Source organism: Serinus canaria, chromosome 4 (genome assembly GCF_022539315.1).
Source record: "Serinus canaria isolate serCan28SL12 chromosome 4, serCan2020, whole genome shotgun sequence".
NCBI classification, from domain to species: Eukaryota; Metazoa; Chordata; class Aves; order Passeriformes; family Fringillidae; genus Serinus; species Serinus canaria.
Genome location: NC_066317.1, coordinates 11,147,236 through 11,173,111, shown reverse-complemented (window position 1 = coordinate 11,173,111; position 25,876 = coordinate 11,147,236). Strand labels below are relative to the sequence as shown.

At 36.2% G+C, this 25,876-nt stretch overlaps 1 protein-coding gene across 1 annotated transcript in view; it reads left to right on the top strand.

The window, feature by feature from the left end:
* INPP4B (inositol polyphosphate-4-phosphatase type II B) overlaps nt 1-25,876 on the top strand; it is a 284,613-nt gene that overhangs the window by 243,025 nt on the left and 15,712 nt on the right. Inside the window, 3 exon segments of the mRNA XM_018922414.3 lie at nt 2,077-2,174; nt 5,863-5,975; nt 8,858-9,012. Of these exon segments, the coding sequence (XP_018777959.2) occupies nt 2,077-2,174; nt 5,863-5,975; nt 8,858-9,012 (366 nt within the window).

Here is a 25,876-nt window from a genome sequence, read left to right as displayed (position 1 = left end):
TAATAAGTATAATAATAGTCAAGTTTCACCAACGTATTAATTTTCTCTTCCAAATGAAGGGTATCGGTCCGTCTTGTTAAATTACCACATTTGTGCAGTGCTAAAACTGCAAGGTAGAAGTCATGATGTTAATACAGACAGCTACCTTTTTAAAACTTTTTTCTTTTAGCTGCTTTTATTAACAGAGAATCCAAAATACATAATACTTATCTTTAGGTTGCATTTGCTATAAGCCAAAAGCTTATAGCAAAGCTGTAGCTGGAGTAATAGAGGGAGACAGTGAAAATCCTTAACCTAGATAACAGACAGGAAGTTAAGCACCACGCAATTTTACCTCCTGCTCATTGCCATCAGGTAACTTTGTGAATGTTTATGGGACACTTTTCCAAGTTGAGTGGTGATATGTGAGAAAATTTAGGCAGAAAACTGAAATGGGAGACATAGTCTGAATCAAAAGACAGTAAAAACTGGCATTTTACTGGTGAAGTAGTTGGATGGTTGGTTAGAGAACTTGGGAATTTCTTGAAAATGAAAATAGGTTATTCTTGATGCCGTAAAGAGGAAAATGCTGAGAGGAGTGACGTGGCCAAACTCATAATGTGCAAAACCAACAAAATCAGTCATGACAGTTCTGAGTGGGATACTCAAAAAAAAAAAGAGATAAGACATGATGTGGTAAGCAAGAAGCAGGCTGGTGGGAGCTTACATGTTTGAGATAGGCAGGAAGGACTGAGTTACGAATGTTCTGAGGAAAAATTTGACAAGGTTTAGAAATAGCTTGATTACGTGGGGGCTTGTAGAGGAGTTGGTATGAAAAGATGCCTGGCTTGCAAGTGAAGTGGCAGGAAGTATTGTTCCCAGTGGTCATTTTACATTGTGTGCAAAGAAAGCCATGAGAGAAAACATAATAGCCACATAATCTATAAATATGGATATCTACTACTATCTACCAAGCAAATAAGTTCAATGCAGAAGCAGCTTTTCTACATGTAATTACAGTCTGCTTTTGTCTTAATTCAAAATATTGCTTAACTCCTAAATTTGTACATTTGGTTTTGAGACTGAAAACACTGCACATGATTTATGGCTAAAAATATGGAGGGTTTTGTGGGATAAAGAACCTGAGAATATAAAAACATTTTTGTGGCAAATTTCTAGGAAAAAGCCATATTTTTATTTGTTTTTTGATAGAATACACTTGAGAATATTTCTGATTTAAAAGAAACGTTCTCATGTGACAGTGCAGCAATGGCTACCGAGGAAGTAGTCACATCATCTCCCTGTGGCCTATTGAAATATTTGCTTCCCTTGTACACAATATAGCAGTATATGTGGCATCTTCTGATCTGTGTCCCCTTCTCTCCACCTGAGTTTCTCAGTTAGCTGCCCATGCCTTTTCTTCCTGTAGTCCTCCATTTCCATTTCAAATCTATTCTAAAGATGAATTGCAAAAACTTGGCTATAACTGCCATGGTGACATTCTGGTCTTAACAACGATATCTGCTGTACTACCATAAGATTTAGTTTCTTGGCATGTGAAGTGGCTGCTGTAGAAATCTTGATTTTAGAGAGAAAGATTATTTGTTTTTATAGCTATAGTTAGTTAGTAGATAAGCTTCTCTCCCATCTTGTGTCACTTCCATGTTGTCCAGCTCTTACAGAAATTAATATGCTTAAGCAATAGCAGCACTAAGAGATGGAGGAGTTGGTGTTCTCTGCCTGTGGTACCATTTGGAATGCCCCCAAAGCGCCTTTCCATTTATGCAAGATTTGTGAGGGCAAAAAAAAAAAGTGCCTTATTGCATGTTTGTAAATAAATTGCTTTGTTAATAAACTTTTGGAAGAGCTATGCATCAGTGATGATCTCGTTTCCAAAAATTAATTCCAAAGTATACAAGAACTTAACTACTGCATGTTTGACAAAATCTAATACATTTAGCACTATAAAACAAAAAATATAAAACCAAAGTTATTTCTTTATGCAAAGAAATAATTATGAAGGATAATTTATCTTTTTTTTTTTTTTTGGTTTGTGGATTTTGGGTTTTTTTCATAATTTATTGTGTATTTTCCTAGGTTTGGAGATACCACTTTGCAGGAAAACATTAACCAGGAAAACTTAGAACTTCTAAAAGAATATTACAAGTTGTTTACAGAAAAAATGCCTCCTGATTGTGAGTACAAAATAATGTGATGTCCAGATGGCTTTGAAAAGCTTTGAATGGGTAAAAGGTTATAAGACAGTAATATTAGCAGAATTCCATAACTTGTTCCATAAATTTAAACATCTTGTATCTGTACATAATCCTGCTGATCTGAAGAGTGATTTCAGGCCCCGTGCCACAGCAGAAACTACAGAGAAAATGAAACAGAGGAATGATGAACTGAACAGCTATTTTAAGTTATTAAAAGAATAAGTTTCTGAATATTTCATCTAGAGGACAGTCTGTACCTACTGTATTTTTACAGAAATACTTGGTGAGAAATTTCATCAGATTCAGTCATACCCTCTGTTCTTATTCTGAAAATGTGTTGAGGTTTGGTGAACCATTGAGAAATCTGCTGATGCAAATAGAAGGAATGAGCCACATCATCATTATATAAATAAAAACGTTTCATTTGAATAGGCCCTGCATTCCACTTCTATAGAAATTGTGTATTATAAACACAAACATTACTATGCTCTTAGTCTGATTGCCAAAAGCAAGGACTGAAAAAAACATTTGCATCCATTGAATCCTGTTAGTTTTAATGCCCAAACTATAGTCCCAAATGTTGCAGATTTAACAGCCTGATTTTTAGATACTATGTAAAGCTTTGATACATCACATGAATATGAATACATGTTTATCTCTTATATCAGGATGATTTTTATTTGTTAATAATTTTGACAGAAACAAAATCTCTCTTCCTAAATGGTGGGCAGGATGCCCATCCATCCACCCACAGACCTAGTATTTCCAGGATGTCTACAGAGAAACTCATACAACAAGTTGGGTGATTAATTTAGGGGAATCTTGCCAAGAAAATATCAAAAAATTAACCTCATCCAGGTTAGGACTAAGGTAGATCTACTACGTCATAAATGGATTTTATTTTATAAAAGCAAAAATTTGCATGCAGACAGTATTGACTGCTTTTCATTAACAGAATTTAAACTTGTACTGCCTTCCTGCAGGATTATTAGTGAGCCACACAGTTTCTGGACTTCTTTCAGACTGTAAAGGCTTTTGAGAACTAATTGTGTCTAGTTCATCATGTATTTTCTGGTTATTATAACTTTCTTGCTTTTTTCTCTACCTTTAAGAACTGTGTCTCTTCTTTATACATTTTTTTAATGGAACACAAAGCACCTTTTGGTTCTACTGCCCTTCCCAGTAGCTCCCTGCCAGTACATCGAATCACTCTTTTGCCTTGGAGAAATGTGCCTTTTAAACCAGCCTCCTGGGAAAAAAGGGAAGCTCTCAAACTTGTTCGTTTGGGGGAGGACTTTAATCCCACTCCTCTTCCCCCACCTCTGGAAGACAAACCTCCATACAAGGCTGACAGCCACCCTGGTGCTGGAGCCAAGTGAGAGGCATTCAATATTGATGGCTTTTTGATGGTTTTGTCCCACCTATCCAGATAATTTCCTGTAGTGCCAATCTGTGCTACAAAATAAATGCAGGACTGTGTTCCCAAAGCTGTTAGTTCCAAACAGTGCTCATAAAGCCCAACAGAATCTGAGGACTCGCAGCCCTATTTGCCAGGCTGTTGCATCCACTCTTGGCAGCATCCCTGGCCTGCTGCTTCATTCATATATTCCCTTTCAAAGAATTCAATTTTCCACTCCCTGAAAGGTATTGTCACCTTTGCTGTTAGTTTTCCCCTTGTGTCTATATTTCTCCTTGCTTGTAACTAAGTATCCACTGACTTTCTGTCTTCTTTAAGATGAACATACACTTTGTCATTTACCCATTACTTAACCACTAAAATTCTTTTAGCAGAAACTGAAAATATGAGTGTGTTTCCAGCAAGATTCCAACCAAAAATGCTGGCCAAATTTAGCTCTGATTGAAGCACCAAAATGGTACTACTTTTACAGAAATACAAAGGACAGTAAGGGTCCAAAAATGTAAGACAGTTGTTTAGTAGTATGTAATTAACTGAAAACAACAAGGCCGTTTGGTATTTCCAGGCTCCTCCCCATTATAATCTATAAGCCTGATTATGGTGGTTTAGTACTGTGGGGGACCCAAGGAGTTGCAATTAAGCAATTGATCATTTCCAGTCAAGTTGCAACTCATTTGGCAGAACTGTAAATTAGGAAACTCTTGCTATACCTGTGGTGAAGTCACCCCTTTAAGATGCTGCATTTTCTGCTGTGAACCAAAGGAAAGCTGCCTGGAAGCAATAAAATGTTTAGTGATACATTTGCATAATCTCAAAGCATCTTTGTCATTGTTTGCTCTGTGTTTTAAAGAAACAGATGCACCCATAAGTGTAGTAGTCTAGCAGAGTGTGATGTGTTTTTATGTGCTCTACATTATCTAGTGTACAATCAGAGCTTGTAATACACAGTTAAAACAATCCACATTAAAAGAATTGCAAAACAGATTCTGGATGTACATTTTCCTCCTTTTTTTTTTTTTTTTTTTTTTTTTTTTTTGTTGTTGTTGTTGTTTGTGAGCTTTTTTAGACAGCACAGTATGAGTGAAGCAACTTAGTTCTTTTTGAATATATTTTAAGTACTTCTTACTATGAATCGTGGAAAAGGGAAACTACAGAATTTATTAGACGTAAAAGCCTGTTGATAAGAGGGATCATTCCAACTCGGATCACGTTAGGAGAACGGATATTGACCTTCATTAATACTTTCCCTCATTTTTATTCTTTCAGTTGAGTATAAATCTTTAGGCTTGGGTTTGGGGCCTGGGTTGTGGGGGTTTTCCCCCTCACTGAATGGATAATTTACTTTCTCTGCTTGAAGAAACTGTATCAATTGATCAATTTAGTTTCACTTTGTTTCACTTGATTCTGACCTCTTTTTTTGGTGATAACAGTGATTAAAATTCTTTTTGCTTTGCCACCATGAGAATAAATAATTTCAAAAACCAAATTCTGCCTGTTTTTATTGATTTTCAGAACTAGTGAAGATAAATGTAACATTAGAAAAATCCCTCCTCTATATAAATATGAAACAGAGGGAGAAATTAAATTGCCTACTCTTGAATTTTTGCTAGAGATGTAGGATAAATTAAACTTCATCTTAAATGCCATACCCAGAACAAGCAGGTAAAATTTTGATTTTAACCAAACTTGAAATTATTTTCTACTTCAAAATAAAGCCCCTCTTAATTTCAGGAGAAATATACTTTGTTACTTTTTAGAGGGAATACTAAGTGCTGTTTAACGCTTATGTTACAGTATATAAAAATCTAAGGCACATTTCAAAACAATAGTTAGATGTTTCAATTTGAAAACAAACCCAAAATTTTTGACTTTAAAAAAAAAATCATCCCATCAAAGCAGGTTGTAATACACTCAGGGTTTTTTTATTTTTCTGATTTCTAACAAATGTCTTTAATAGCTGATGAACAGAAATACAGCCGAGATTTGATTTTATTTTTCACCATCCCTTTATAAGATAAAGGTTGAAGATACTTTAAATTTCCACATGAAGATCTTAGGGAGGACAAAGCAGTACTCAGAAAGACATAAGGTTTGCTTATTCCTTAAATATTTAGCTGGTAATTTCTATCCAGTCCTGTGCTCAAAAACAAGGCTGTAAATAATAGACCTGTTCTTTACCATGAGCATTCTTTAGTCAGGACAATCATATCACCAACCATATGAGCGACTTCATCATCCCTTTTTTTCCAGGTTTACCACATTTTCAAGAACAAAATGATTTAAAGGGATTGCTAGAAAGTCTTCATCAAAATATACAGGCCAAAAAGAGAAAGAATGTAGAAATCATGTGGCTGGCTGCAACGGTAAGCTCTCTTGTTTCAAAGAAATTGATGAACTAATCATAAACTCATTTTCAAAAGCTTGCTGATATTGTAAGTGCAATTTATTTTAAAGATATGACTGGAGAACTCCTGGTTAAAGGAGGCAGATGTGCTGTAATAGTTTTTAATGTACTTATTCTCATAATCACTCATTCCACTCATAAATTTATCTCTTCTTCCTCCACCTAAATTGCAGACAATTTCTTTTTCTCACTTTTTAAACTGGTAGAACGTGCTAGAATATAAGTGATTTGTTTCATATCCATTCTTTGATAATACAAAATTTCTCAAAATAATTTTTTTTTCGTGTCCTTGAGGTATGATGTGAGACATGATTGCTTGCTCTGCTGTTTTTGGGGGTTTTTTTATATTGCTGCATTCAACTTTTGATTTTCTGTAATTGAAATAATTTCAGAAGTAACTGTCACAAAAGACATGCAAAGGGCAGACAATGAGGCACAGGGAGAACACAAAGAAAATTGTTTATCTAACAGTGATTATACTTACTTTACTTTTTCCCCATAATTCTTTCATGTTTCCCAGTTCTGTGGACTTTGCACATACATATTTAAAAAAAAAAAGGCCAGGAAAACAACTCAGATGTTTATAAAGAGCTCAAGCTTTTCAAGAATGTGAAATTCATCCACATAGTTGTCTTATATTTGCAAAAGTACCCTTGGTATCTCTGCCCCATTATACTGGCAGAGAGTTTTTGTTATCTACTGAAAGTGAAGCAAAGCTTTGTGTTTTGGGAGACTTTCAAATGTATTTACCCTTCAAGGCAAATAAATATTTGATACAAAATTATTAATAACATTTTCCATGACTTTTTATTAACACCAGGGGAAAAAAATCTTAACTGTATCTTTGCATTAATAACAGTGCTGTAACTTTCATATTACTAATAATATTTTGCCATGTTGATAATAAATATTATCACATGCTATTGCAGTATAATTCCTTTGTAATGAAAAATATAAGTTTTTCTTGCAATACCAGTCTTGCAATTACTATGAAACACTGCTTTTAAAAAAGTAAAAGATACAGTATAAAATTATTTACAAAAGAATGTGCTGAAACTTTGGGTATAGAAAGTTGTATTTTACCATTTATTCAGGGTTCCCTGAAAATAATTTCATGGGTAAAAAGCGCTCTTTGGACATACAAAGTGTTTCAGGTTTTTCATTCACTGAATTCTATTTCTCTTTATGTTCCCTTACTTTAACTTTCTGAAATGTGTATTTCTGGTTCCAGTGATCTACACAATGTTATTCTGTATTCCATTTATTTCTTGAAAAAGATGTAAGAGTAAAACTTTGTCAGTGCAGTAGCTGTGAAATATCACTTTTTTATTGTAGTAGGTGTACGAGATTCCACATATGTATCTGTACCTTCATGTAGTCCCTGATATAATTGGACTGTAAGAATTAATTTAATAGAAGTTGTATATTTCCTCTCCTCCTATGTCTCCCTGCATCAGAGCCCATCACTCATCCAGAATAATTACCTGGGATTTTTTTAGTTTATTTTATAAATTACTTTTTAATATTTTAAATTTTTTTAAGGACGCTTTCACATCAAATAGCCCCCATGAATCATGGACTTCCAAAGATACTAGTGCAAAGAGATCTAATCTCTTCAATGAAACAGTTAACTTCTTTCACGTAATTATTTAAGAAAATTATCATATAGTACTTGTTTTAAATCCCAGTGCAACTGTTCAAATTTTTAAACAGATTTAACTTTTCAAATTTTAAATTATAGGATGGAAGAAACACTCATAGGTTCTCCTTCACTGTCCTGTACCTCTTTGGGTTCTAAGTAGTATTCCCTTAATTGATTCTCTAAATTAAACTTTTGAGATTGCCCTCACCATGGTATCACAAAGAACTTAAAGGCTCTAAGTATTTTCTGATCTTAACAGAATTTAATAGTATTTATTGATTTTAATAGAATTTCTGAGAATACAATCAGCAGATGAAGAAACAGTTATTTGCTGAACTGACACTGATCATGTTCCAGTTCATCCTGCAAGCTCTCCCCTGATAGCCAATGTGGGAAGTTCCTTTTTGTGATTACTGCTGTAGTTTACTGCCTTGCCCTATTCTCACAAACATCTTGAGGTTTCATACAGTTATACCTATGATTCTCCAGGGATAGGTGTAAGGAAAGTATTACCTTTTCTCAGGACAAATTACATCTGGGGAAAGGTAGACCCACATTTGGGCACAGCAGCTCTCCTTCAAATTTTTCTTTTTCTAGTAAAATATCATTTGAAACCATAGTATAAACTAATGAAATGGTACAACCACAGATTAATTCTTAAGGGGAGAAATCATCCTCCAAAATATCATGTTTCCTTTATGTGTTATAACTTTTTCTAAGTAAAAGTGAAAGTAGACAATCCATGGCAGTCATTTGTGTTAAACTTTATTAACTGTGAGCCAAACATTGAACAGTTTACCTGGTGAAAATAAAACCTATGGAAGTTAGATGCGCCTGACTCCATTCCTTTGCAAGTTAGTTTGCTGCATTCGTGTTTGTGAGTTAAGACTTATCATATCTTTATTCATTAGGTATTCAGACAATTAAGCTTTCATTGAACAGGATGGTTGCTAGATTAAGTGAGAAAACAGTGAAATAATTGTTTCTTTTATAGTTATAAAAACATTTCTTTCATAGTTATAAAAGTCCCATGTCAAATTCAGGAATTGAATTTACTGCTACTAACTTTTAATAGATGCTTTCTTTTTTGAGAAATGCTGTAGCTCTCTGGATGTGCTTTCTGGGCTTGCAGAGTTGTAGGGGCTGCACAGCCTGCCTGGTGGAGAAGGGCTAACCTGTGGGGCCTGTCTGTGTTTCAGATTTGCCGGAAGCTGAATGGAGTGCGCTTCACCTGCTGCAAAAGTGCCAAAGACAGGACATCCATGTCAGTGACACTGGAGCAGTGCTCCATCCTGAGGGATGAGCACCAGCTGCACAAAGACTTCTTCATTCGGGCGCTGGATTGCATGAGAAGGTAGGTGGGGCTCAGTGCACTTTGAGCTAGGCCAGGACTGCCAGCACAGAGTCTGATTCTAAATGCCCAGTAGAGCCCAAGCCTGGTTTAGCAGCAGCCTGACTGCTGCTAAGTCACCTCTGGAATGCAGGGTCTTTGTGTGTTTTATCAGTAATTAACAGTTTCTGAGATAGATATGTGATACCTTGCAAGGATCAGCTCACCAACTGTAGAATCGAAACAGCATTCTGAACAGCAGCTGCTTTAAAAAAAGTTATATTTCAGTTTTGCGGGTATTTTAAAAAACATTTGCACAGTCCTTAAATTATTTTTTCAACATCTACACAAATACTGAGAAAGCAAAAGAAACATTTGTTACAGATGGCAGTTCTTACTAGTCTATGTTATTGAAAAGAAACATCCAAGTAGGTTTGGACTGGTGGTGTTTGCCATCAATATCTGATAAAATCTTTACTGTGCTTTAGAAGAAGTTAATTAAAACATGTTTTATTCTAAATTGCAGCTATGCAGAAATTGAGGTTGATGTTATCAGGAATGTGTCATTAAAAGATGTAAAGATTTCTCATTACCTGAGTCTTTGATGAATAAAAAACCTTGAGCAAACAAGTTTTGATCATAAAATTCATCCAGATGCTAGATTATCTAAAGAAAGTTTCATAATTGGTTTGAATGAGCTTAATCATATAGTTTTAATCATATAATAACAGTTTTAATCATATTGTCAATAGGAGTTTTCAAATGTGTATCCCCGACACTAGAATAACATATAACAAAGGTCACTGCAAAACTAATAGAAAATATTTTGGTCTGCCTGCAAGAAGTAACTGAATCGTATCTTGGACTTTTGTGAAGTACAAATTGTTTGTGTCGTGGATTTATAAAGATCACAATAATAACCAATCATGTTTACAGCCTGTAATGGGTAATTCTGGACCTTCATATTTATTATTACCAAAATTAATGTGTAGATGAATACTGTAGGTTTACTCACATAAACCCTTTGTCCTTTGGCAAAGATAGCTGTTCTAAAGAAAAGAGGTAATTTTCTAAAGAGTAAATGAGCTGAGATGGCTTAGTTGTAGGTTTAGTTCACAAGGTGCTGCTAATGCAGTGAGATGTGATGTGTTGAACTGAGCTGTATCATTTTGAATGTATGGTACCTTGCATAAATCCCTCAGTCTCTGTAGTAATTCAGTGAGTGAATGAGTTTCGTGCAGTCTTTCATAACTACATGTTTTATCATTATTGAATTCTGAGTTTTCTGTGTTCAATTTTGTTTGTTGGCATTTCAAATGCTTTTTTTTTCTAGTATGTCTCCAATAAATATAAAAGTATATAAGCTACAGTAAGTTACCAGACACAGGAAAATTAATTAATTACATAAAATCACCATAATGTTAGAACAGCATTGAGTAGAGTAGCGGATTGGAAAATTTTCACATATGTAAATATAATTTTTAAAACCCTGAACTTGTTAGTAAAAAAATCTAGTAGGTTTTTGTAGATCAAAATATAAATGATTTTGAGTGGGTTTATGTCATGTGACTTATTTGAAAGTTGAGAAGAATGACACATTAGTTATATCTGCAAGCTACAGTAATTTGAAGTCACAAAAGAATATTGTAAAGGCAAAAAAAATCAGAATAATACTTAAAAATTAAAAAGAAAATGGGTATATGAGGTTGAAGCACCATTACAAAAATGTAAAATCTATCAGTTATGTTGTAGTTTCAAATAGACAAAAGATTTATCCTGCTTTTACCCTATATATGAATTTTAGAATTGAACTAAAGTAGGTGAAAAATGAGTCGGATAGGAGGTGATGACTTTGACTTGGGTGATAGGATTGTCTGAGGATTAAAGCAAAGGCTTTGCTTTAATCTGCAGTAGCATGGAAAATAATTTGCACCATCAGGATAATAAAAAAATAAATCTTCTAACTATGTTAGTTGCTATCAGTCTAAAACTGTTCATGTAACTAGAGGTTTAAAAATAAAATTTAAAAAAACCCAGCCAAATTACTTTTTTTCCATCCCCAAATACCCTTTTTCCCTCATGAGTTGGTCAATGAAAGCCCAAAAATTCAGAACAGAAGAGTAAAAATGTCAAATGGGAGCACAGCACTTCACCCCACAGTGCTCCTGTTAAGGGTTGGCCTGGCAGTTTAAGATGTGTCTTCGGATGGAGGGGTTTTGTATCTTTGCTGCTATTTTCCCAAACAGGGTTATGCAGACACAAATTCAGCAGGGACTGCTGCTCACTCCCCTGGGCTGGAGTACCTCTGGAGCAGTGTTAGAAGGGACACAGCACTGCTGCCTGGGTGGCCTGGCAGGGATCCTCCAGCTGGGCACTGCTCCTGTCCACAGAAGGAGAAAGGAGGATCACAAAGAAAGGCATTTTGAGACAGCAGATTGGGAAGGAAAGAGCAGATAGGCAAAGGAGAAGAGAACTCCTTGATTTCCACATCAAGGAGTGTTTTAGCTAAATGTCCTGTATTTCACTTGAGGGAAGTTAGGCAACTGTGTTTTTGAGGTTTGTGTGTATGAGGTCAACAGACTTGTTTGGTAGCCATTGTTACACTTGTCCTTTTGTAGTTTCTTTTTAATTTGATTACTTTTGCAGATCTGAAAGATAATGCTGTGCATGTCTAAAATTTTCATTAGGTGCATTTAGAAGCTTTTAGAATGATTTTCACATCTAAGAAGAGAACCTATTTTCTTTCAAGGGCAGACAGAGAAAAACTATTTGCCATTTAATTTGCAATTTTAGCTGTTTTTCCCCAATAAATCTTCTCTAGATCACTTTGTTAAACTTTGTCAATCAAATCCCTTTGTGCTGATTGCCACAAATTGCTTTTAAGCCTTTCAAAAAAACAAGTAGACATGAAAAAATCAGTTTTAACATCCAGAGTCCTAACAGTTTGGATTGACCTTTGAAAGGCTTCTTTTAAGATTTAACAGTAGGAGGTAGAGACTACTGTGAAACTAAGTGAGCTGTAGAAGTAAATGGTGATTCAAAAGCAGACTTTATTGGAAATGCCATAATTTTGAGATATGAAAATTATAAAGGTGCCTGTGTTGCTGTTAGACTTTGCTAGTGGTGACACAGCTTTTGCTGTTGGAAAAGGGAAGCATGTGTTTATGGGTTCATGCTTTCTTGCCACCAGAAGCTGGGAGATGCTGGACTCCTGTGTGTTGCTGCTTTTCAGCTTCTTCGGGGTCCCCAGAATTTTGAGCAATCCAGAAGTGATTCCCAATGAAACTCTGGGAATATTTGCTTTGGTGTACATTGCATAACTCTGTTTTGGAAAATACTGCCTGTAGCTGGTTTTTTAATGAGTTAGTTTGTAAGTGGAATTGCTGTCTTTTAGTGATAAACTATACAATGTTTGTTGCTTCTTTATAAAAAAAGACTATACAAGAATCCTTCTATTACTTCTTCTTTTCACTTATGAAAAATGTGGTGAATGAAGCAATGATGGGAATTCACAGTTTATCATTTATGATATGTAATAGATGGCCTTGTCCTCAGTCATAAGTCTGGCCATTATGATGCTACAATTGATGTATACCTGAAGCTGCCATTCTATAAATAATTCCACATATTATAATTTCCTTTATATAGGTTTGTGACAACCATTGATCTTAGTGACATGCATAGTTCAGAATGAGGAAAATCAATACCTCATCCCGTCTGTATCGAGTGCTTGTAATTCATATCATATTAAAATCCCATTTATAATGTCTCTGCCACTTCCAAGTCGCTTTTTATAGGCATCAATATTCTTGTTTTTCCCTTCACCTATACATGAATGTTTCCTATCATTCAGTGTTAACTCTATTCCAAGAGACAGAGAGGCACAAAACTGATTTACCAGAGTTCATTGCATCTGACACATGATTCTATTTTTTTGTCTTTAGAGCTGGCTCCTGTTAAGGGAGAATGGACCCTGGTGGGCAACGCATAATGAAGCAGCTCTGTAAAAAAAATAGATTTTTTTTTTCCTTTTTAAAAAGTTATTTCTTTTCTGAATCTATTTAGCTTTATTGTTTCAGTGACAAGATCCCATTTGGAGTCTGTGGGTAGTGAATAACCTCAGAATCTCCTGTCATTGAGCATGTTTCCAATAAAGCCTCAAAGTAGTAACAAACAAAGGAAATGACAAATCCACTGTCTATGGTGCATCCTCCATGCTGTCAGCCTTATCATCATTCTTAGCAGGACACAACACCTGTCATGTGTTTCTGACATTGAATACAAAATTTTACTCAATGTGGGACACACTGTTTCCACTTGAAATGGTTAAGGATATTTCACGGTATTTCAGATAAATTGCCTATCAAAAATCTCACTGAAGCGCAAGTTCGAAGAATGAATGATCTGGACAACACGTATTGGGCTTTTGATGAGCCAATTACAAAGAAAATATCTCATTTTTTAAAGAGCTGTTTGAGGACAGCTTTGCTTAAAAATGAGTGAGTTGAGGAGGAGGAATAGCTGTAATAGCTCTTTAATCAGGGACTTTCAGGTGTTCTGAGTGTTGAGGTGGACCTTAGCCAAAGAAGAGCCTGTACCAAACACCAGAGCTGTAATTGCCACAGGGACTATGAAGGAGGAGCAAAGGGACAGAATTAGAGACAGGGATGATTCATGTGCAAATCTCTCTGTGCCTTTCACCCATCTCCCAGCTTTCACACTGCCCCTATGAGCTTGTGGCAAGAGATGCAGCACATGAGGAGTCACACAGAAGAGGAGGCACAAGTTCTCCTCTAACCTTTTCCCGGCCCATCTGATCTCCTCCACCTTTTCTTTTTTCATTTTAAAGTATAAGCAGAGTGCAAACAAAACTTTAAAAAGGCAAGCCTGACTTCCAGTATATATTTTTATGTCATTCTATGGCTCTTTACAAACTTAGAATCTCTACTTTGAGGTGGAAACTGTAGATGATTTGCATCACCTGATGTACTGATAGGAGCCTGGGCATTAAGTAACAGTAAGGTCCAGTTTTGCTGCATTGAACTGCTATCCATTTTGTTTTCTAAAACTAAATTACCGGTTTGAGGTTTTTAATAGCTACAGTGTGCAGAGGAAAAGAAAACAAAATAGAGAGAGATGGCCACAAGATGTAATGAGAGTCAATGCCATTGGACACCTTGCTGGAGCCTTTTACAATTAAGGTCTATTTCTGACCATCCTTCTGGAAGGAGGAGGACGATTATAGGCAATCATTGTGGGCAAAATACCAATCAGTATTTGAAAAGGCTTTTATATTAGAAAATCTAAGTTTTTCTAAGATAACTTCTGAATTTCACAGAATTGAACTTTATAATGTATCTTTAAAGCAAGTCTCAGATTTTAAAGACTTAAACCAAGGAAAAAAATAAAAGAAAGGTAACCCATGCACACTTTATTTGCACTCTGGAATGTCCTGAGGTTCAGACTTCTACATAGACAGACTAGGCAGTATAATTGGCAGTTGTTTTGTAATATAGCCTCACACTATATGAACCAGTTTTGTCTGTTTCACTGGGGTCAGGTGTTTGAATTCATGTTTTGCAAGTGTTCTCTAGCTGGCTGCAGAAGTTTCATTCTCCTGGACCTCATTTCTCCAAATTCTTCCCAAGTGCTGTTTTCAGACATCTTTCTGATCAACACCCTAGACAACACCCTCTTTTTTACTACACTTTTGCTTGAATATTACCCTCCTTTCTCCTCTGCATGTATAGCTGCCTCTTTTTTCTCTTGTTTAGAGTCTGGGCTCTGGCCTCAGTCACAGCACAGAGAGAACAGCAGAGCCAATCCCCTGCCTCATGGTTTTGGCTTCACGTTGTAGTAGTCATCCTCTGGGAAGGAAAAGAATAGCAAGGAAAAGCCTTATCCAGCTCTTTAACCTGGCATATGTTGAACCCTCAAAATAGGTACCTGCTGAATTTTAACAAGGCTTTTTTAGGAAGAGATTTGAAAGTCTTGCAGGGGCATGCTCTTTTGATAGTTGCATCTCTCACATCTTTATTATCTTGGTGCAGAATATCAAATCTTGATCTTTAGCATGGGGGTACTAGAAATTCTCTCAAAAAAATAGGGGGGAAAAAAGATGTATTTTTTTCTTCTCTAAATTACATTGTAAGTTTGAATTTTCACATGCAGAATCAACTAACAAGTGTGAGTAGACTCTAAATGGAAAGCATTGTGTAGCCTTAATTATAATTACCTTTCCCCTGGAACCTGTAATAATATTTGTGGACCAATCACTGGGGAGGAGAGGATGTTCAAGGGAAAACACTGAAAACCTTTGTCACTCTTTGCAAAGAATATTTAGGGAAGTGACTCAGTCTACATTGATGTAGCAGGCAGTAAACAAAAATTCTGATATAATGCTTAGTTTTTCTATCAGTGCATGAGGGGAAGGTAGAGCCAATAGAAATCTGCAGTCTCTAAATTTTGACACCAGTGTTTGAGGAGACAGTCCTTGAAATGCACTTTCTACTTCTTCAGTGACTACTTAGGGAAGGTGAGCTCTTCAAGAGGACTCAGAACTTGACAGTAAATTTTATATAATAGGAAAAGATACTAATATATCAATTGCAGTATAGAGTATTTTATCGTATGTTAAAAGAAGTTCATTTTCAGTTGAAAAAGAAAATTTTAGGGAACATTTAGGTTTCAGCTTTGTGACAAGAAACAACCCTTGATTCCTTGCAATCTTTTTGCTGAAGGGCCCCTTTTCCCTTTGGCTTCAGGTTGTGTGTGCCAGAGTTCTCCAAAGAAGAACTTGATTAATGGAATTCCAATCAAAAACCTGCCCTACTCTGAGTTGTTCTGCTCTGATTTGAACTTTTTATTTCTCACTGAGATGTTGATGAGGTAAAAAATCTGTTAAGTAGCCCAAAGTTTTATTTTCATATCTCTATCCAAATGAGAGTACAGAGAACTGAGCTTTGTCTTTGCTCTCTGTGAATATTTTAATTATTCAGTATAGACAGTGAGAAATGTATGAAATTAATTACCATGTGCACTCTATGGTCACTTAGTTTTTAAAACCAGCCCAATGAAAAAAACCTTATCTGATAAATTTGCTTTCCCATTTAGTGGTACAGTCTGTGTTTGGATGCTTAATAGTGCAGAAGTTAATTTAAACACTGCATTTGATTAATTACAGAACAAAAAAAAAAAATTAAATAAAATAAGGAAAAGAAAAAAGCTTCCTAAAAACCTTTTCTAATAGAAAGGATTTCTGTCACTTTTGCCATGCATATATTGCAGGCCCATAGTTCTGGATTTCACCTATCATGGTTAGACAAATCTAGCATGCAAGTAGTTAGATTATTGTAAAATACTGTTTGGTGTTCACTTTTGAGACTCTTCTAGTTGTTTATGGAAAACTTCATCAATTTTCTCATTGTTTTAGTGCTTTATTGCTTATTTAGAGCTTCCATGACCTGTATGCATGTTCATTATCTGTAGAAAATCCAAGTCCTACAGCTGAATTACCATGGCTTTGGCCATGTTCAGCTAAATCTCAGGAAGAACAACATTGCCAAGTCTAAAATTTAGATAAGAAAAAAGCAGGAAATGAGAGTAAGAGGGCAGTAGTAGCATACAATAACTAGTTAAAGCTACTAAACATGAAATTTCTTCAAGAAGTTATTGGCCTCTAAAATGGTGTTCTTTTCAGAATAATATAGCTTGTACAGGGAGGGCTCATAACTTCCTGTCTGCAGTCCCAGCAACCTACAGACTGTCCAAAGGTTGGAGGGGGCACACAAAGGAGAAGCAACCAGCTGCTCTTCCAAAAAAGGTGCTTTTGTAACAGAAGATTCTGCATTCTTTCAGGAGAAAGATGATGGAGTGTCAGGCTATAGCTCTGACTGGCTTGTGAAGGAAGCAGATAACAGACATTTCTAGGTTTATCTTTTCTCTCATTTGATCCCTTCATAAACTTAGTTCCTTTTTGTAGGAATGCTCCCTGGCTTGGATAGTCATCTTTTCTTGTCCAGCAGCCTGGTTTCAGCTTTTTTTCATAAGTTTTTTTTTTTTTTTCTCAGGGCCAGCCACCATCTCTGGGGACTAGCCTAGTGCTTATTATGTACATGACATGAGAGAATCCAACATTCAATCTCCATCTTATCTTTTTCCATTTATTATTATTATGCATTCATAAGGTGACCTGGCACATTCTGTTATACAATTGTGCTTTCAAATAGTTAGGGTCCTGTTCAACTTCAGACACAGGATCTGAAATTTTCTATCTCAGGTTCTTTAGGGAAAGAATCTAAAATCATATTAGATACCCAAATAAAAGAAGAGATGTAATTGTGCGTCATCATCACCCCCCATATTTTATAACCATAATTTGAGGAACTGTCTTCGCTGTATGGGTGTTTTCTCCCTTCAGTCTGCTGCTGTTTTCTTTTTCCAATGAGCATTTCCCTGTTTCTTACTCTCTTGCAGTAACATCTTGGTGTGTGGTATTTTTACAGAAACTCTTTTGACAGTGGCCTTTCTCAGCTCAGCTGAGGGAGTTAGTTTTAGTAGTAATTTCTACTTGTTGCTTTCTGTGGCAGCCCTAGTTTGGTGAGTGACATTTCATAAGTGTGTCCTTATCATTACAGCAGCCACTGGTGACCTTTCACTGGAATAGCTGGCAGCAACAAGTTCTTTCTCAGTGTTTACCTGCAGTACAAGTCCTGGTAGCTGTTTGCAGTGGAGTGACCAGAAGAGTTTTCATTTGGATTATTGTGTACCTATTATGTATTTCCTACTTTCATGTTGTTATCTGCAGTCAGCTGGAACTTAACTCCAGTAATGGAGCCAGCAGTATTATACTGTTACCCCATTCTCTGGATCATCCAGAGATAAAGCTCGGAGATAATTTTGGGAACTTACATTCTTAATAGCGGAAGTCTCTACTATAATTTGTATGAATAGGAAGCACGTGTTTATAAGGAAGTTAATGCAAAGGAAATGTTGGAGTTCTGCCAAAGTGCACAGCCAAATCCACAGTTGATTCCTAAAGCTAGAACAGTTAAAGTAGTTTCTGCAGGGATTTAGTGGTGCTGCAGTTGTACTGTGGTTCTAAGCATACCCCTAATGCCAAAATCACTGTGCACTGCTTTGGCTGTGCATCTGCAGTGCTGTTGCTGTGCTCTGATCTAGGTTTACTTCCTTGCCAGCTTGTCTCCTCTCCCCATCATGGATGTTGCAATGTGTGTATTGTCTTCCAGCAGTGGGAAAAGCCTTGGCTTTTCTGCTCTGTTGGAGATGCTCCTAATGCCCCAGGAAGGTGCCAGAGCACGTTACTACCTCTGCAGAGTCTTCTGATTCCAGGCAAGGCTTAACCAAGATTAGCTCCATGTTCCCTTGGACCATGGAGATCAAAGTGTAGGAAGGGAATCACTGCTCCCTCTCTCTCCTGTTAAGGAACGACATACTTTGGTATATGAACAAGCCTCTTTTGTTAGGTTACCTCTTACTGAGGTAGACAATGCCTCTGTGTGTGGTATTCAGGAGCTTCACTTATTGTTCTGTGGACTTATTGTGTAGTACATGTATAAAAAATCTTCCTTTTCTGCCCCTCTCATTCATCATATGGGTTTCCTGATGTATCATCAGCTTTAATTTCATGCTACAGTCTCCCCTTGACTGCACATTTCCTTACACTTGTGAGAAAACTGTAATGTTTAAGCCTTCTTATCTCACATTTCAATTTAGCTGAACTCAGTCCCTGTGCCCAAAGAGGAAATGCACAGATTCCTGTTCCTTCCCCTCACACCAAGAGCTAGCACGTACCCTTTACTTCTAGAAGAAGACAGGCTAAAAAAGGTATCAGCTAATTATTATCTGCAGTAGATCAGTGAGATACACCTGACTTTAAAAAATATATATATTTACTCTTCAGCCCCCACTCCAGTCAGCATTTTTCAGATTTGAGGAACTTGTTTAGATTACTGAAACACTGAAAAGACTAAGGTGTAATCTGATCACACAGTCATGTATTTTATAAAACCCTGTTGTAGGATTATCTGGTTAATAGTTAGTGTCCTGGGTGAACTGACAAGTCTGATGAAAATATATAATTCCTGTCAAAATAATGTTGGATTTTATATTTGTTTTGCGACAATCATTCCAAAGTTGGTGATTTTTTAATTTAAATCCCTTTATAACTCTTTCATAACTGTTGACAGCAGAGCATCTACAGAATACAAAGTAATCAGCTCAGAAAGGTTTGCAACTTCAAGCAAACTGCCTTGTGGTTGTGGTAAGTAAAATATGTGAGGGTCCAGAGTAGTTTGTTGTGGAGTGTTTTTCATATGTTTTTTGTTTTGTTTATTTAGGGGTTTAGCTCATGTAGTTTAACCAAGACTGGCATGGTCTCTGTTCTAAGTTTATTTCTCCTAAATGGCTGTTACATTGAAAGCCTCAGGAAAGCAGGTAAAAATGGCTAAACTGGTTCCATGGCAGAGGCATTATTGGCTGGTTTTTAAGTGTTCAAAGTAGCATCAGGCAGAGGCAAGCAACTACAACAATATCTCATTCTCAAAGATCTATGAAATGATACTGAAAATCCACAAGAGACTGCTTTGATAATATTGGTTATAACTGGTTTAAATATTCATTCCACTTGCACTTTTTAAAGTCAATTTTTTTTGACTTAATAAGCTTATAATTGACAACCAAAAGCCGAGAGGAAGAAATGCACTTGGATCTCTTTCAATTTTAAAGTGGGCGGGAAGTAGTATAGAGGTGCCAAGTACCTTATGACATCATAGTCCTTCCTTTGTTTGAAATTAAATTTGAATCTACGTTTTCTTTAATAGGGCCTCCTCTCATGTTTTGCTTTAAATAAGAGTCCTGTTGCTGTACTTGAATATGCAATAGCAAAGCTTGTAAATAATGTTCATTACCTTACTGACATTCACTATTCTGCATAGTACTAATTCTGTTTTCACACTCCTTTTTGCTACTTGGGTTCATGCTGACATAGCAAATGCAGCAACGCTGGCTGCACAATTCAAGGGTCTCTGCCTTCTGGACATTGCTGAACTGGTGTGTAGGCTTTTGAGTGTTGATGGATAGTCTTCTTTCAACATCATCCTGAATAAAGTCCTCTCTTGCTTTCCTGCTGTGTGGTCGCCTCAGGGAGAAGGCTGCTCCCTATGTCACCTTTCTCTGTAAAAATTTGCTACCACAATGATATTATCAGCAAATTTGTAGACAATCACTATAAACTTAGTTTGACATTCATTTGCCATGTGAAGACTCTTTTTGAATTTATTTTTAAAGTAAGTTGGCACATATCAGACCACTATGATGCTGTTTATTTTCTCTCTTGTGCCATGCAAGCAGCCCAAGATGTGCTGCCAGGCAGAGGCATTTTGCTTTTGCTTCTGTAGGATTGTTTCTCCCCTGTTAAATTGCATTGCTGTGTTCTGCAAATACTGTCATGCTTTTGTAGCAGCTCACATCCTTCTGTTCTTTCTTGGAGGGAAAAGTACAATACTTCATAGAATCACGGAATGGCTTGAGTTAGAAAGTACCTTAACAATCACTTCATTCCAACTGCCTACCATGGGCCGGGACACCTTCCACTAACCAGGTTGCTCCAAGCCCCATCCAACCTGGCCTTGAACACTTCCAGGGATGAGGCATCCACAATTCCATTAAGCCCTTAGTGTGACTACAGCCTTAATTTCAATCTAGTAGAGCAAAAGTCAATAAAATATTTTTCTGGCTAAAGGGGATTGAAATCACCTTGACAAGGCATACATCAAAGCTTTGTAAGTATTTTGGTCTGTGTTTTTTATAGTGCACATAATATGCACACACACACATAATTGTATACAAATACAGAAATGTAGGAATCAGTTTGTCACATTGCTGATTAATTACATGACTTAATGAAGCGAATTATTTAAAATGGCTTACAAACTTTGCAAATCTTTTTCCAAGCCAGGAAAATGGTATCAGAGTACTTTATTTCTGCATCACTGTGGTTTGTGAATGGCAATTAAAAGGCAATTAAAACACTTGAGACTATCATGTCCTGTGTTGCCCTGTAGGTTTATTATCTTCTTGTGATGAACCTTGTTTGTAAATGAAGATTTTGGGATAGAAGCTCTAGGAAAATGTGGTCATTTCATACGATGTGATCAAGCTCTTGTTCTTGGTTTTCAGAAAAATTGAGTGCAGTAACATTTTTCAAATCAGACACATTTTCTCACTTTTACACCAAGAGTATTCACTGGCAAGACAATACTTTTCTACACCATAGTGTAGAAAAGTATTTGTAGGCTTAGCAGACTTTTAAAAAATCTTTTTGTGACAGATGTATCTCAAATTTTATGTTTTCTTTCCCAAAGGCAATCATTCTTCCTGCTGTCACAATGCATCTTCTTTGGTGCAGCACAATAGGGATAACAAAACTCATTTCAGTCTCAATTTAATTCCAATGTAAAAAACTTGCAATGAGGTGGTAATGAGCTTGAACTCAGTACAGATTGCCTCCTGCATGCTTACACAGATGTTCAAACACAAGATAGATATTTTCGAGGCATGATTCTATTCTGAGAGTGTTTTTCTCTTGAGCAGATTAAATCCTGAAATTTTCTGCTTTGCTTGTTGTTACCGTTAATACAGTAACACCATTTGGAGTTCACCTCCTAGGTTTTAATTAGGTCTACATAAATTCATACCCAAAAGAAGAAGAAATGATCACCATGATTATCAGGATGAGATCATTCTAGCAAATAATAGGTTGGTAAGATAAAGAGACTGATCCTCTGAAGCAGAGAATGATCAGACCAATCAAAACCATTTGGAAAGTAAAACTCAAACATGTTTCATAGTCCCAGCTGTGCAGTCCAGTTAGTACTGTGTTGATAACAGCCACCATCTTTCTCAAGTGCTTTGAATTTTGACGTGTTTTTCTTTTCTAAAATACTGGCTTGTGACCCATACACTTACTACGCTCATGGACAAAAAGCCAAATAATAATAATTTTTATTTTATGTTAACTAAAACTGTAATAGTTCTAGCAAAGTCAAAAGAATGACACTGGCAAACACTGGCTAGAAATTTGCTGTTGGAGGTCTCTGATGAGCCTTGTTCCATGCCCTGCTCTAAGAAGCTTCAGCAGCTGTATGCCAAGTAGGGAAGGGAATGCAGATCTTTATGATGCTGTCATCAGTCCTTTCTGGCCAGTCTGCTCTCCGCTAACAGTCCGCACCAACAGTTAAATTAAAAAGCAACTTCTCCCCATGCATTCAGCTTTTGAGGCAGAGATGAAATATCCATCCTCCCCAAATGTGGCTCTCTGTGGCGAGGACTTCACTGATTTCTATGCTAATGTGTAACCCAATGGAATAATGGGTCCACACTGGGCTAGGAAAAGTCTAAAGACCTTTTTCCAGACAGGACCAACACCTGGTGTAATTGCAGGCTGCTTTATGCAACTTCATTATTATTGCACCACAAAATGCATTAGGCATCCAATTTCCTTTGTAAATGAAGCAATGTATTACTTCAATAGCTACTTTTGAAGCTTTCTGCAACTTAAACCACAGATGTTAAAACTATTGGAATTAAATGAACCCCCTCTGAATTGTAATCCTTGAATAGACTAGAAGGCTTTTTTTAATTATAAGGTTTATTAAATGAAATATATACTACAATGGAGTGGAAAAAGTCAAATGATCTTATATGGCAAAAATAAAAACTTGAAGCTTGCAATCCATACTCCATTGGGTATGGAATGCCAAAAGATAAATAAAATACATTTAATCTCGTTGCAAAGCCTAATGTTCTGTACCACATCGTAATGTAGCCCAAAACAGACAATTCCTGGATCATAAATCTCTTGGCTTTTCTTTTACTCATACTATAGACAAAAATCAAGTTTGTCCTTCAAAAATACTCTGTCCTCAAGGGAGCTTGAAAGTTTATGTTGTTATCCATCATGTTTGACTATGTTTATGGTGCTGGAGATAAAATCTGAGGCTTGTGAGTTTCATTTTTTAGGGAATTCAGTGGCAGAGCAAGTATGGGCTGGAAATTATAAAGCTCTTTGAAGATGAGAGGAAAAAAACATTGGGCAATTGGCATTGAAGAAGTTATTTCCAAAGACCACTGAATTCAGTGCAACGCTTGTAATCAAGCTGTTTCTGTTATAAAACTTTAGATACCTATTGTATCAATGCCTAGTTAAGGACTCAAGTTCCCAGTACTTTCCATGGGGAGGATGATTAGTAGCCTGATTTAGGGGCCCTGAATTATCCTGAGGATGTTCTGTAAAAGTTCTGAGGAAGCCTGGGCTGTTAAATTTGGCACCCAAAGACTTGCCACTCATGGTTAGGGAATGTTGCATTTTAAAGGCATTGGATCAGATCTCAGAAGTGTATTCTGTAGTTACCATGATAAACAGCTGAAGGTAAAATAAAGGTATGAGGGCAAAACTTATCATGAGGAAAATTTTGCTGACATCAGAACCTGCTGTGCTTTTAAACATATGCTTGTCACTAGACACTAATTTATTTATCATGAGGTCAAGGAAGACAGAACTTATTAAAAAGAAGAAATATGTAAGAAACTAAATGTGTATACATAAGTTACTGTTAAAACTTTAGCTGCTACAATGTATAGGCTGCTTCCTTTGCTTGTTTGCTCAATTCATATGATAAAGTAACCACTGCATGCTTTGAAATAAGGGTAGAAGTCCACTTTGGTCACTTTCCTTGTTTACATAGAGAGCAGTAGCCATTAAGCAATGTAGTTACAGTGCCCTTATCCTAAATTGTTGTTTATTTTTATAGAAAAACTTCATTTGATAACTCTTCCAGACAAAGTTACTTTAGCTTGCATAATTTCATCAATATTATGAATTCTGCAAATATATAGCCATTTTGAGTAGATACATGTGCAGAAGTTATGCTACTATACTGAAGAGTACTTTTTCAGTATTTCATTAAATGTTGCTCTAGTTTTTTTACCATTGTGATTTGATGTGTTTATTTTTGAAAAAAGAACTTAAAATTTGTGTTCCTTAGTAAAAATATGCAGCTAATAATTTGAATGAATGGGAGGGAGAGGAAGCTTTCTAAATAAAGTATGCCCTGTTTATGGAAGCAAGTGTTTGGTAGAGAGCTCTTTCCTTGCCCTCAGGTTGTCTGTTGCTTCTTCAGTTGTTAAATTATTCTGTACTCAAGAAAACATTATTGGTCAAATCTAAACCAAATATTTTTCCACTGAAATTTCCATTATCTGTGAGCAATTCCATCTTGGGGAGGATTATAATATTTTTCATTTTCTATAGTCTTCTGTCTGTGTTTTATTACTGTGCACCATACATGGGAAAATGTCATTTATTATTTCATACACCAAAATACTCTGTCTGCATTGATGAGCATTCTTGTCTGACAAGTGGAGCTGCTGGCCTGCACTCACATGTCTTTATCTTTATTTGAATCTCATATCTGCCATCATTAACAATTCATGCAAGCAGGAAAACCAAAGAAAATAGTTCAAGGAATTCAGAGTGCTTGCTTTAACCAATTCTTATGTTCTGTGAGAGTAGGAAGGATATTATGAACCACGTGGTACATAAACAGTGCACAAGCCAACCCTGTCCCCTGTGTACATTAATGAGATAACAAGAGATGCCTGTAGCTCAGCAAAGATAATTTTTTTTAAATTGCTTTTGCTGTTTAATTGCAGCTTTTGTGTTTTATAGATTTTGTTTAAGCTGTCAGTAGCTGTACATTAATAGCGTATTTAACAAACACAGAATTAAATACTAATAAAAAGAGACAAGTGGATTAATTTCCATGTGTATACCAGGCTCTGACAAGATGATGTGAACTGATAATAAGTTTTTAATAAAGGGTAATTGAAAATAAAGCTGTAAATTAGTTGAAATCTTTAAAAAACCCCAAAATTGTTTAGTTACCCTCTAGCCTGTAAGTACTGTCCAACAGACACAGAAGCTCAGGATTATCCAAAAAGCAGGGACAGAATCAGCCTGTTCAGAAGGTTTTGGAGAGTGGCTGCACTTTTTCATAGTCCACTGGCAATGAACAAGTGCTAGAGAGGACTGTGAGTGCTGACAACCCTCACTCACCTGGAAAGACACTATTATTCCCAATGATGTTAATGTGGAGTGAGTTGCAATATAATTGAAGGGCATTAGCATTTATTAAAAATTAAAAAGTAAGCAGAATTCCTTAAGGCCTGACATTACAGCCATTTGGAGAGGATGAAATGTTTCTCATTAACAACCTATGTGCTTTTTGGCTGCACTGTAGATTTTTCTGTATGAACACCTGGTGTCTGGCTCATATTTATTCAATCCAAACAGCTGAAGCATATGAATAAGTGTTATTGGTTTTCCTAGTGATTAAAGAAAGCATGGCCAGAAACATGAGCAATACCAGGATGTAATGTCTCTCAGACACATTAAATATACGAATGTAATATGAATGTAATCTTATATACATATAAGGATAAAATTGAGAACTGTATTCTTATAAAGAGAGTGTAAAATCGGAGGCACTGGCATTGCCCCCAGCACAACCTCAGTCCATGTAGTCTAATATTTTGAAGTTATTTCAAAATACAGGGGTTTACTGGAAAATTGGAGGAGTGTTTATCTAAAACAGGAGCACCGTGAGATGATGAAACTCTGAAATGTTTCTTAAACTGTTTTCCTTCCAGTGTACATAAAAAGCAGTGCACATAATAGAGTAGAAAAATCCACTGTAGACAAAGATCACTCTCCACCATCCCAGTGAGAGATTTATACCCACTTGCTACCTTCTGTGTCCCATCCTGGGGAAGGAAGTAAATACTCCAACACTGCTATTGATGTGCTGCT